The sequence below is a fragment of the Agelaius phoeniceus genome, chromosome 15, assembly GCF_051311805.1.
Source record: "Agelaius phoeniceus isolate bAgePho1 chromosome 15, bAgePho1.hap1, whole genome shotgun sequence".
Classification (NCBI taxonomy): Eukaryota; Metazoa; Chordata; class Aves; order Passeriformes; family Icteridae; genus Agelaius; species Agelaius phoeniceus.
Window position 1 is genome coordinate 18,595,959 of NC_135279.1, and position 13,980 is coordinate 18,609,938.

General features: G+C 42.2%; 1 protein-coding gene across 4 annotated transcripts in view; it reads right to left on the reverse strand.

The window, feature by feature from the left end:
* LOC129126983 (A-type potassium channel modulatory protein KCNIP1) overlaps nucleotides 1-13,980 on the reverse strand; it is a 176,245-nt gene that overhangs the window by 7,025 nt on the left and 155,240 nt on the right. For all 4 annotated transcript variants that reach the window (XM_054643255.2, XM_054643253.2, XM_077186562.1 and 1 more), the window contains 4 exons: nucleotides 10,214-10,338; nucleotides 4,018-4,087; nucleotides 2,509-2,579; nucleotides 772-879 (listed from right to left, as the gene is read on the reverse strand). In XM_054643255.2, the coding sequence (XP_054499230.1) occupies nucleotides 772-879; nucleotides 2,509-2,579; nucleotides 4,018-4,087; nucleotides 10,214-10,315 (351 nt within the window). In that variant the 5' untranslated portion in view covers nucleotides 10,316-10,338. The remainder of the gene's footprint in view (nucleotides 1-771; nucleotides 880-2,508; nucleotides 2,580-4,017; nucleotides 4,088-10,213; nucleotides 10,339-13,980) is intronic.

Here is a 13,980-nt window from a genome sequence, read left to right on the forward strand (position 1 = left end):
CAAACATCCTATAGAAAGAATTGCTTCCTTCTGCCCCCACAGTGCCACATGCTCCCAGTGCTTCCTCCCCTCCCTTCCTCTCCCCTGGCCTGGCTCTGACACAGCAGGTGCTGGCAGCAAGGGCAGCCAACTGTGGCACCAACCCTGTCCCAAGGGCATCCTCCAGGGCTGGGGACCCTCACAGCTGGAACTGGTAATCTGGTCCCTCCCCATACCTTTCACAAATTGCCCCTCAGCTCCATGACTGGTGGCAGTAACTGCAAACCCTCCAGGAATGCACAATGGGTTTGAGTAGACCAGTTTGTATTTGACACATATTCAAGGTCACCATGCTCAAAACTAAGGCTTCCCATAACAGGAACAAGCAATACCAGCTAAGAAGAATAAACCAGATGACAATGCAGGATTTGGTAGTGGTGCTGCTTTGGATGACCCCCACAGTATCTCCTTGTGCAGAAAGCAAGCCCTTGAGCCTTAGTCACAAAGTTCTGCCACCATCACCCTCCCCTTCACAAAGCTTATGTGGCTCAGAGGCGGAACCAACATTTTGCTCCTGGATAACACAATTCATTAAAGGTACCATAATATAGGAAAATATGTCTAGAAAATCATGCAATAGACCCCTATGCATTTTGCTTCCACACAGACAAATGCATGAGTCCACTCTGATTTGCATTTACTTAGCTGCATGTATAATTAATTGTGTTCTGCAACAAAACCAAATCAACTCTCCCTTCCAAAATCAACCATATTTTTCAGGAACAGCCTTACCTCCTTGTTTATATAGCCATCTTTATTTATGTCATACAGATTAAATGTCCATCTCAGCTTTTCATGAACAGTTCCCCGTAGCAGAATGGACAGTGCCATCACAAAATCCTGGTTTGGAGCAGTGAGAGAAGTGAGAATTCTCATAACATCATTTTCTAAGTCACCCTCTTTATACAATGCCAGTCAAAAGATCTATCTTTTTAGGATGGAGCATATGCTTATCAAACTCTTTTGGCTCCCTTTTCCAAAAATGTGTCCTCTCTGACTGAACTCAGTGGTTGAAGCATTCACTGAGATGTCTGGTCTTTAAGAGCACTGCCAGATGCTCCAGTAGCCTTTCTCCTCCCTGCTGCAAGGACCTGTCACTCAGATTGCCACCACCTGATTAAACACAGCTGGACTGTGCCTGTGGAAGTAGAAGCTGATGCTTTCTTACCTCCTGACTGAGGTGCTGGCAAAGAAGGGAGAAAATCCCATCTGAGAGAGAAAATCCTCTAACACAGGGAGCCCTAGATTTTGCTCTCCGGCAAAATCTGCCAGACTTGACCAGATGTGATTCCCACCACTAATTACTCAGTGTGGGACACATTATTTTAATTGGTTTTCTTTGCTTACAGTAAAGATACTGCTTCTGATAACTGTGATTTATTAATTATACTGCACAGTGGCTCAGGCACTGAGAGTAGCATAGCCACAGGGGATTTTTAGCACAGGCAGAGCTTGAGGCTAACAGAGCTATACAGCTCCTGATAACTCATTTAATAGCTTTAGTCACCTCCGTGAGCTCTGTATGGGGCAGTGCAGCACTGCTTAGAAACCTCTGCTCCTTCTTGACAAGCCTCTGAAGAATTTGAATTTTTTGATAAAAAAGGGGACAAAATACTCATGTTTGACAACCAGTTAAGAGACAGATCCGTCAGAAATGAAAGGTCAGCACTTTCTAGGTTTGGAGGCTTTTTTGTTTGTTTGCTATTTTAACAGGATTTTCCTGTTCTCAGATTGTTTAGGTTTCTGAACACCTTCAACTACTGAGGAGCTGCCCCATGCAAACCTTCCACTGCAGCCCTTGCCACAGAGACACACAGATACATATAGAAACATCCCCATTTTGCATTCAATGAACGGATACATTTCCCAGTCTTACCTGGAAATCAATAGAGGTTTTGGACATTTGACAGCAAAGGCAAGACTGCCTATGATTTGTAGTTTTATAGGAGTTTTATAGTCTTCAAGACTATGGCGTTCATCCTCCAGAAGTCTATGATTTAATACATCCCTTTGCACTCCTACAGCTATGGGCTGAGCATGAAGAGAGGTTGTTTGTAGCCACTGCAATAGGCCTTTTAGTTAAAATGTGCATTTAGTTTCCAAGTACCTGAGATGCTTGTTCAAAACATTATGCAATGTGTGATGACTGCAGAAGGTACAAGATGCAAGTTTTCTGTGTCCCTCATCTCATTTCACATGGGACCCTCCTCAGCCACTCCTCTCTGTTGCATAAACCTTTGCACTTTCTCCCTCTATCCCAACTAGCACAATCCAGATATTTCTTTGCTGACATGGAACTGCATCTGCATAAACTAAAGTGAACCAGATTTGAAAACACTGACTGGCTTTAGACTGAAACCTCTAATCTTTGATCCAACATGTCCTACTACTTTGCAATAAAGACTGGACAGAAAAGGTTAAAAACACAAAATTGAGAAAGTGGCATGGATGGAAGATGCAAAGAATCACCTCAAACTTCACGGAGCCATTCTGCGCAGTGTCGAAGGCATTGAAGAGGTAATGTGCATACATGCTGGCATCTGAAAGGCACAAAGGACAGGCACTCATCATACACTGATGGTTCTAAACAAGTCATGAATTTGTTTTCCTTCTGTATGCAACTCAACCCTGACACATTGCCAGGTATTCTATGAACCAGTAAATGTTACCATGGACTTGCAAAATCCTGTCACCCTCCCTTAAAACAGCCTTGAAATGCAAAAGCTTTTATTACAGTAGAAACTATTTGGATTTTGGAGCATTACCTGAAAGAACAAGCAGGAAATTCCCACCAACCATGAGTGTCTCTGGTTCAAATGGTGGGAAACACAGCAAAAACATCAAAGAGTGACTACAATCTGCAACATCCTTTCTGTACCTTTTTGTTTTGTGGGAGACACAACAGAGACCCCCCCCCAGGAAATGCCCAGCTTCAGAAGGGTCTTGCTCCAGTTACTTGAGTTTGACCCATGGCTGCTGGAGAGCAATCTCACTTAGAGGTATTTTTTTGTCCTTTTGAATCTTAAACTGCTGGGTTTAGAAAATCATGACAGGAAATCATCAAGTTCATAATGAAATTTAATGCAAACCTTTTATAGATGTACCTCTTTGAGGTGCCACGGGTGGTAAAACATAAGCATAATGTGTTTTATTTTGACATTTAGTTGAAAAAATATTTGTTAATGACCTTCTTTAAGTAAATGTAGATGCACACATACACCCTTGCAGAAAGGTTTTTGTTCCCCAAAGACTGTGTTCTGCAGCTACTACAGAATGGGATATTTTGGAAAGCCTCAAATACCTAATCTTTTGCTAAAAAGCCACTTAAATGACTAATTTCTTTCAATTTGTCAACAGCATATAAACATATCCAATTAGAATATATAGATTCTTGATGTTTTTAAAAGGCAAGAACATGTATTATTTGAGAGATTTAATACAATACCTTAATATGCCCATTCATGACATGGTCCTGTCTTAGTCACATAAACACCAAAAATAATCATTTCAGGTATCCAGGAGTTTACTTATCAACAAAAAACTGCTTTAAGAATTTTAAGGAGGTTTTGATTAATTTTCAGGCCAAAAAGAAGTCTGAGACCCTCCTGTGCTAGACACTACATGCCCAGCAGTTCAACAGCAGGGAAGCAGAGACACACGGAGAGGAAGCAATTCCACTTTCTGCCAACAGAAAGTCAGAACAGAACAAAATATCAACCCCCAGTTTCTATTTTGGACCTGGGGAATGCAGAGCTGACACTGAGAGGCAATCTTTATGGGGGGTTTTCTATGTGAAATAACTGTTCAAAGGCCTAAAATCTTATTACCTTGATGTTTGTGTTTCTGTCTAAAACCCCTCAAAACTTCAGCTTGATTCCCATTTCTCGCACAGATGATCTGCAGCAGTTTTGCAGCCAGCTGGCAGTAGGCAATGTTAGGGCTTCAAGAATTCTGACAGGCACAAAGCACTCCACTTACCTCCATGAGGAAAAAACTGTGCATAGATCTGTTTAAATGTTTCTTCATTAACAACCCCACTAGGACATTCCTGTTGGAAAACAAAAGGAAAAAAAGAGAGAAAGAGAATCAAGAAAAACACACGTTTGTAAAGGTTCATTTGCAAAACTCTACAAGCCCAAAGAGAGCAATGAAACAAATCACCTTCCTGTTCTCACAGTGTTTTGCATGCACAGGCTGTGCAGCTGGAGAAATTAAAGTAATTCAGATTGCAGTTTCATCCTAAGCATCTCCAAAGCTGGCTTACCATTATTAACATTTCTAACTGTGTTTTCAGCAGTTTCATTCCTGTTTTTTAATCCTCAGCAGCAGACTGTAGCCAGGTGAACAATCCATAGCACACTAGTAAGTCCTTACAAACAAACCTCAATAATAAATACACCCCCACCAGCTCAGTGCTGCTCTAACATACATTACAGAGCCTTGGGCACTGCTACCTAACCATGTGATGTTTTCAGTTAGAGAAAATACTTCTCAGTTGATGGCATTATTCCTCAAATTTGCCTATCAACCAATTTTGAAAATCAAACCAGAGCAAACCAATAAAATAACCACATCATTCCACCTTTTTCAAAAAGCACTGAATTACACAGAAAAGTCAGCTTTCTCCCACACTCTGAGCCACTGATCAATAGAGACCCTGGGGTCTGTGTCCTGCTGCAGCACTGATCCCGCTCAGCCATTTAATTCCCCAAGCTCTCATCAGGGAGGGAGGAGGGAGCAAGAGTACTGTCCCTGCTGGTAGGAGGTGCTGGAGATGGATTCTTTGAGCAGGCTAAATCTCTCATAAAACTCACTCATAGAACTGGCACGTATGGCCAGGCTTGATGCTTATACTGAGCTGGAGGGCACACTTGGGATCAAAAATGTTCCTCTGTTCCTGGCACTATACTCACTCCATGCATCCCTCTCTGTGTCAGGCTATGATCCCTGCCTCACTTCAACACAGGTGCTTCAGCCAGGAACTTCACAAAATATAAATAACTGTTTGCTCAAGGAACCACCAGCTTTCCATTCTTGGAACTTGACTCCTACTATCTTGCCTGAGAGTCCTGAACTGCTGTTTAGACAGAGACAGCAAACAGTCAATCAGACAACTTTTCTATGTGCCACTTGTGATTTTGTAGGCTGCAAGATTTCTGGTTAGATGACTATTCTCAAACTGTTCCAAAGCTCCTCATAAAACATCTGTTGCCTGGTTTCCTTATCACAAGAAAAGTGGTTACTTTTTCATGTGTAAAGCAGAAATCATCAAAGGAAGATAATTAAATAGAAGCTAACAGCTACCATAAGAGATTCTCCCAAATATTTCCTAAACATATGTTTTCTGAAGCTTGTAAGCTAACATACATTAAATAAATCATCTGATATTTATTTATGATATCTTTTAATCATTGATCAGGCTCAGAACCATATCCACAGCCATTCTTGGGTAGCAGTGTTCTCCTTGGTCACTGAACTGCTGTTACTACAAGAGTGCACAGGGCCCTTGCAGAGTACTTCACTAAACTGCCATTCTTTTTAAAATCAAGCCTGGCACAATTGGCCCATCCTTTCCAGCACAGTGCTACACCAAGATTTATTTCCTTCTCTCCTCATGATAAGACAACTGTTGCATTCTCTAAGAACCACAACTTCACTTGCTGAAAGACGGTTTGTAGTTGAGGGACTGATCATTCTTTTCTCTATGTTTCCCACAAGTGCAGAGTCCCTGAGGTCCCTTCCTTCTGTTTATTACTAGAGATGCACACGTGGCTGCTGCTGCTGCCTGTGCTCTCTCACAGGGGCAAGGGCTACCCTGGCAGTTGGGCCATTGGGCCTGCTTAATTTTCTGAATTTCTACGTGATCCTTATTGCTTCTGATGCTCCATCTGGAAGCCAAATGAAAGTTTGCATCACAGCTCTAGGAGTGCTGGGGAGAGGCAGTGCTGACATTGATCAGCCCATTTAGCTCTCTATAACTGGATTGCTTTCAGACACATATGCTACTACCAATTTATTTGCAGTTAATTGATCACAATTTTTGTTTTATAAGAGCCAAATAATGCTCCAGAGGCTTCATTAGTGCTACAGTACTACTTAATTCTGCTGACTCGAAAGAAATCTCTCTTGTGACACAGAGCAGGTGAGCTTAGTGTCAATTAAAATTCCACTGAAGTTAATAAAGATTCACTCATTCAAGAAAAAATCCTTGTCAGTAAGAAGAACACAGTCCTTCACTGTAGTATTCATAAGGCTTTTCTTTGATAGCAGGGCTTTAGGTTAACCCTTCTCATTTCCTTAAACTAATAATTTTTTAAAAATGCCAAACAGTGAACATTTTTTTTTTTTGTATTGTCATCAAGCACAGAACAAATCCCTCATTTTCCTTATTTTCCCAGGGCTGACTATCAAGCTCTGGCAGCACAAGCTGTGCATCTGAACTTACCCTCTTCTTTTAAATCACTATACCACAAAGGAGCTGAATCCATGTATAAACCAAACACACCAACCCACAAAACCAAAAGGAAAATAAAACATAAATAAAACAGTTGCATTTTTCCTCTGCTGGAATCAGAAATAAACTTCACGGATTGCTTTCAGAGATGTGCAAAGTAGAGATGCAGGGACCACAGGGGAGCAAAGCATGCCCTGCCTTTCAGACCCTCCTGAGTTCAGCTGGCCAGAACATGAGGATGAGTACCCAGGGCCACATTTTGCTAAATTAGAGGCAGTAAGTTAGCTGACCACAGACAAAGGCACAATCCAGATTTGCATCTCTAAGCACTCACACATTCCATGTAGTTTGTTGCTCTATGTTCTCCCACTTTGAAGATGTTTTGGGGATTATTAAAGTATGAGTACATTTCTCCCTTGCTTGTACTGCTCACTTTAACCTCCGTAATCCTGCTTTTTTTACAGTTACATCTCATACTACCCGACGTTACAGATTTGCTAAAATACACACAGTAAAGCAAGGTAAGGATGTCTCCAGCAGCTCCTCAGTCATTTGGGTTGTCTGTTTCCTGATTCAGTATTAAGAAATTATCCCTTGCAGCTAACAAGCATTTCCCCTAAGAGCACAAACCCCACCCACTGAGCAAAAAAACTCACAAAACCTCCAGTTCTTTTAAATCGATGTACTCGATTCCAAAGAATGCAAGCCATGAAACATGACCAAAGTGGAAGATCCTGAATTACCAAGCTCAAATCTCTGTATAGTTGGTCACTTCATTAGACATCAATGTATCAGTTTTAATAATAAAAATACTTCCTTGCTCTCCTCCCTGCAAGTCCATGACTGGCCACCAAACTTTACTCCTCTGGGGGGCAGAAACTCTCTTCTAATTCCAGCCTATGCCTATTCACGGCCATTCTGTTCCTGTGCCAATATTCCTGTTTAGCTCAAACAATTCTGGTGCTTTTGTAGACAGAAGGTATCACATTTTCTTTTGTTAAGTTGTACCAAGGCAAGACCCACCAAAGGCTCTGATGGGTTTGCCTGTAACTTTGCTTTTTCAGAATCTCAGCCAAAGAGATGGGACCAAACACCTCATGTTAGTCTGGCTTCAGTCTTACCACAGCTAACAGAGAGGTGCAAAGGAGACCATTCACATAATGCAGAATCCTGCGGGCAGAGGCAACTGCTAGATAAATGTGAACTGTTGGTCCTGCAACCAAGAGATGCTGGAGGGTGGCACCCTCTCACAACTGGAAAAGCAAGCTGAAGGCAAAGAGAGGGAACATTTGGCCAGGCAGCAATGATACAGGCCTGGTTAGCACGCTCAGCTTCTCTGGAGATGAATTTATTGGCATCCTCTATCACTGTGGGGCAAAACCACCAGACCAGACTAGTGACACCCTGGGTAGAGACTGAGATAATTTGGGGGGGGGGGGGGGGGGGGGGGGGGCAAGAACAGAATTCAGAGACGCAGAAAGAACAGGTTTAAAAGTACTGAGAATTAGGACCCTGGTCAGACAAGCACTAGTCCCAGGCTGTGCTGAGCTGCCTTTGGTGGAACATCATCCCTGCTCCTGTGCACTCCTGTGCTCCTGCAGCCAGGACCTCTGTCCCCTACACAAGTTCCTGCAAATTGCTCTGTGATTATCCAGGTATTGCCTTGTGATTAAACAGGACCTGTGCAATAATCACTGAGAACAAGCAGTGAGTATAAGCCAGGGAGGAAAATTACTGTATTCCCACAGGGATTTTGAATCTCCAGATGGCACTGTAACATCATCCCAAGGACCAGACTGTTTGGTACAATAGCAAATACGGTAACAGATGAGCCAGTTTGCCTCTTGAGCATAATTACCCACCCCATTGAAACCAGGATTTGCAGGCTACCAGTGTTAAAGCTGTACTTTCATGTCAATTTAAACCTTACATACGAAACTTTGTGTATATTGTACGCAGATTAGCTGGATAAAACCAGCCTGCTTTGTCCTAATATCCAGATATAAACCAAGACCTTGCCATCACTGGCAATTAATACCAAGACCTTCAGTGATATCCTAGGTTTAGGTTACAAGTTAAATGCCCTTGTCTGCCACTATTGCCCTGGGAGGTAATGCCTCTGTAGTGCAAAGTGCTAGCAGAATTAGAAAAGGCAAGGGGTAAATGTCCTGTGCGCTGAGAGTGCTCCAGGTCTGCTTCACGGGTTTGCATCTGCAGTCGCAAATCCCCCCAGCACAGAGCAGAGCTCTCCCACACAGGATTCCCACCTGACAGTGATACAGAAGGCATGGTAGAGATCTTAGCAAAACTGGGTTTAACCTCACTCTGTAAGCAGTCATGTCATATCAAGGTGTTAACCTGCCAAGTTCTGTCTCAAAAGCCGTGTGATTTCCTGCTGGCTGGCAAAAGCATAAAGAGACACCAGTGTTTAGTTAGGCAACTTCACACATGAAATGACCTCCTGTGTGCAGCAAAGCTGCAGAAATATGCCACACACACTAACAAAAATACAGAAAGCTGAGCTGTGCTTTGGCCCATTTAGGTGAGCAGAGAAATAAAGGGTGAAACCACCAGACTCCTTGGAAAAGTCAAATATACACTGGAAACATGATTTGATCAAATTTCAAAAATCTGTCAAAAATAAAGGCCCTTCTCAAAGTCCCACAGGTTCCTCAGAACTGCCTGTATTTAAGGTGGCCCAGCTTTCTTTTGACAAGTTTTTACCCAATAGACTTGACTGAGAAACTACAGCATTTTGCTGTAATGGTTTCTAAATGCTGGAGCTGTCCTGCAAGAGAATATAAAAACCATTCTGTGTTTATTGAGACAGTTTGATTCTGACCTATTAATCATCATTAAAATATCGGCTGGCACAAACCACCTGGGTGACTAAATCCTGACCCTCAGGCAAACATGTAATGAGTACTCATTCTTCAAGGTCCATAAAGCATCTGCTCCATGCAGCCTCAACATTCCCCATCCATTTCTCCTGATTGTGAGGAGCCCCTGAGAGGCAGCAGCAGAGCCAGGCTGAGGCTTGGGAGCTGCAGACTCTGGGCTCCCAGGGAGCCTGGCTGGAACGGTGGCTCACAAGACTGGGCATGGAGTTTCTCTGCACACCCAGTCACACCAGCTGGCACTACTGCCTGCTTGCCCAGATATCTGCAGCCTCTCTCTGGTCTCCTCAGTCTTAACACACATTCAGCTTTTGGTTTCTCTTTAGCTCCTGCCACTCCAGCCTTATTCCCTACTTATGCAGGACCTTAAAGTCCTAAAGTGCTCTTCTACAAGAGCAAGATTTCTGCAGCTAGAGAAGGGATGAAATGTCCATCCTGGGCACGTAATCACAAGTGAACAGTACCACTTATATTTGAACATGAGGAGATGAAAACAAGGTTTAAATAAGTAGCCATGAAAACATTTTCAGGTTATCTTCAAGTACTGGCACAGCTGAGGAAATTGAACTGTGCTTGCTGACATTTGGGGAACAAGTTTAATGAGACCATTATGTGCTGAATATTCATCCAAACCCAGTTTTAGGCAGATTGCAGTGTCATAAATATTAGATGGAGAGGCAGATTGTGCTCATTTTCTGTGGTAAGGGAGATCTTATACAAAACTACTAATGCTTAGCAGGGGAATAATACAAAATCAAGCTGAGCAGTTGAGGCTGGTGAGGACATACATATTAGACTCTGTTCATTGCAGTACTGTTCTTACATTTTTAAATCCTCTGTAAAGAACTTGAAGTTCTCTTTTAGTGAAGTTGGTTTGTGCTTCAAGCTGTTCCAGTCCCTCGGGTCTATGGCACACTGTCGTCATTTCTAATTCATCTTCAATTTTATCTGAAAGAGAAGACAGGAAAATATTTATTTTGGTTGCTACCCTTGCTATTTTAACATGATGGATAGGACAGACTGGATTTCAAGAGCAACAGATCAAAAAGAAACCACCAACAGAACTGATCTGTGTAACTGTTTTCAACCTCCTGAAAGCAAAATAAAAGCCACAGGAGTAAGGCAATAGCTCACATTTCTTCCTGGGCTGCCAATTAGCTGCCCATTCACAGAGCCAAAATGGTGGTGACAGCAGTAGGGCGGCAGCAGACACATTGCTCCAAAAAGCAGCCACAGGCATTTCATACCTAAATATTGAGACAGCGTGGAGGAATGGCACTTCTAAAGTACTGGCTTTAGCTTTCTAGCTGTGCAAATGTACCAGTGAGAGCAGACATGATCAGGCATATCAGACAACGACCTTATACTGAGGTTAAACACCAAGGGAATCTCCTCTGTGTGCTAACCAAAAAGCTTGCTCTAGAGACATTGTAGGTCACTGTAGTCCTAGGAGAAATTCAAATTTTGTCCACAGTTGCAGAATCTGGAATTAATTCAGCCTGTTATAAATGATCAAATCGGTAGCCAAATTTATAAAAAATTAAACAAAGATTTATTAGATCGATAACAAAAAATAGAATTTCGAAAGACCACCACAGCCTCGGGCAGCGTCGAACCCGGGTTTCGGTGTTTCGGTGCTGGGTGAACCAGGATCCGACTGACAAAGTGACAGCGTTTCCCCAGTGGTTCACCCCGACTGCTTCTCGCGAGCTTATATACAGCTTATTCTGCCTAGGGCAGAAATGACAGAATGTTCCTTTGTGTCCCTTCACATGCAGAACCGGGGCCATACATATTGATGTCCAATATTCACATGGAAAGGGTGGCGCAGGTAGTAGATGTAATCTCCGATGAGCAGATCACTCTTGAGTGGCCCGGGCATTCCAGGGAAGTCAGTGATCATGGCCCAGGAAGGTTCCATTCATAAGGTAACAGGCTTGATATTAACGTTCTCCTGGAACTAATTGAATAAAAATAAGGCTCTGCTCCCTGGCTGGGGTGCTCAGAGACATAGCTTTGGATTTTACAATATTTTATACATAAATAGCATGAATTATCTCTACTATATATCACAGTCTGAATTTAGAAGGACTTTTTGGAGAAAGAGATAAAAAGGAAAAACACTTCTATGCATTTTATTCAAGAGAGTGTTCTTCTACAAGGAAGAAAGATACTATCACACCCTGATTTACCATAACCTCACTTCATTTTTGATGCATGTTTTCCCCTGCCAAGCCCATCCCCCAGCAGTGTATGTAATGCTCAAATACATAGATATTTAGTGTCTATCAGTTTGAGATTCTCTAAACTTCAAAGACCAGATCCAGCCTTCAGCTGACGTGAAAATCCAATCCACACCCAAAAGTTGCTTGGCATAAAAGCAAACACTCCCCTTATTGTCAAAAACTGCACAATTCATATCTTGTAAAAACATTTTAGGTTATTTGGCTCAAGCATAATGTAGTCATTTCTGTTGCAAGCCAACAATTTAAATCGAAATTTGCAAGGAAATAGAGTTACTCTGAATAGAGGAAAGGCATAAATTCAGAGCAGACTAGCTTAGTGAAAGAACAGAACAGACCAGCCCAAAGGTGTATTTTCATAAGCTAATTAATTTTGCAGAGATACACACACACATACATATACACATATTAAATTGACCATTATTAAGGAGGGCACATGTCAGCAAATGCTAATGCTTAATTAACATTGGTTCATTTTGTCAGTATTAAGAAACTGGTTCAAAATATTGGTGACTTCAGCCATCCTCTTAATCCACCACATCTGCAAAATCACAGTCAGCATTTGTAGGCTTGAACAGATAAAACGTATTCCTAAATCCTGTTCTGAAGGTCCCTTGCACAGCAGGGAAAAAGGTGAGAGGCTGTAACAGCAAGGAACAGGAGGAGAGTATCAGCTGTTCATGATAAAGAAAAAGGGACTCAAGGCTGGCAAGGGGCCAAAAGAAGCCTGAAGTACACACCTTCCCCGCACAAAGGGAAAATGAAGAGTCTAGAAATTACAACTCCTGTTAGAAGAAAGGAAATGTAAAAGGATGTCTACTACAGGAAAAAGTAATTTGAAATAAAGGGGGAAAGCCATTTTCTTTGCAAGAGAATTAATGACACAAAACAAACGAATGCAGAAGCTGTAAAGAGAGAAAATTGTGGGGAAGAAATTCTTTAAAATGAGGGATGAGAAATGAGTGGTTGAAAAAAGGAGAGAAAAAACCACCTCAATAGTCCTCACCCTCCACGAAGATTTGGTGTTTTTTGTTATTTGTCTCCTTTCAGTGCTTGCTCTCAAGTCAGCTCTTTTCAACCTGTTTCTTCCACCTATACATTAACCACAGAAACTTCAGTGGCAAACCAGGAGATTGGCACTTCCTCCTCTGCCCTCACTTTTTATCACGGGCATTGTACTTCCTTTTATTTGCATTTTCATTATCATTCTGGCTCAGTCCCTCCAGCTCTTCCCAGGTGTCACTGTATGAAATATGAGCTCTTGCATTTATTACAACTACAGTTTTATTAAACTGAACTTCACTGAGGGTGGTGAGTGCAAGCAGAAGTGTATATACATAAACACATGCAAATTTAAACTTCTGATAGGAATGATGTTAAGATATTTTATCTAATACCACATTATTCCTCAGTTTTGCCTTGTTTACAGTTTTCTCCTGAGAGATTCAAGTGTAGGAAACAACCTTGCTGCTGTTTTAAAGTTAATTTTTCTTCTTCAATTCATCGATGCATGAAGAGACCTTGGGACCAACTGCACACACAGTGAGGGGCGAGTGTGGTCACCTCCCCAGCTCAGTGACACCTGTACCTGCCTGGTTCTTACAGCATCCTTATCCTTTCCAAGCTGGCAAGACATCCCTGTGCTGCTGAGGGAGACAATGGAGACACACACTCAGGGGCTGGACACCATCCAGCCGCTCAGTGAGAGCTTGAACCTTAGCAAAGCTGCTTTTCTTTCTTTCTTTCTTTCTTTTTTTTTTTTTTTTTTTTTTTGGGTTTTCCGTGTTCACTAATCAGGGGGAAGCAGTAACTAATGCAGAAGGCTTCTTCTGCTTACAGGTACTGATACATGGTAATTCATTCATTCTTTTTCTGTTTTTATTTCCAACATTTGTTGAAATCATCCCAGGATGAATCCCTTCCACACCAGATGGCTGCAGTGAATTTTGTCCTAGGCTGAGGATTGTTTAGCTAGTACAGTGTAGCATTGTGTCGTTTATACGGGTTTTATTGTAAAGTTGGTTATTTTTTATAAGTTAAGATTTGATTCCCCCCATGTTCTCCCTCATAATGGTTTGTTCCTCCCGCCAGTTACCTGTCCATCATTGTAACCAACCCCCTTTCATTTCGAGAAATTTCTATGTCAATCTTCCCTTACCTAACATATGATTTGTCCCCTGAGCCTTTCCCTCCCCTGGGCCATTTCTATTGGTTCAGTTGGGTCCCTCGCTCCTCCCCTGGGCTTCGTTCATTGCTCCCTCGTGGCTCCTAGTCTCACGCCCTTCCCCTTTATAAGTGCCTCCCTAAGGGTTTTTCCCTGATAGCGTTACTGGCCTTGTTGGGGTTG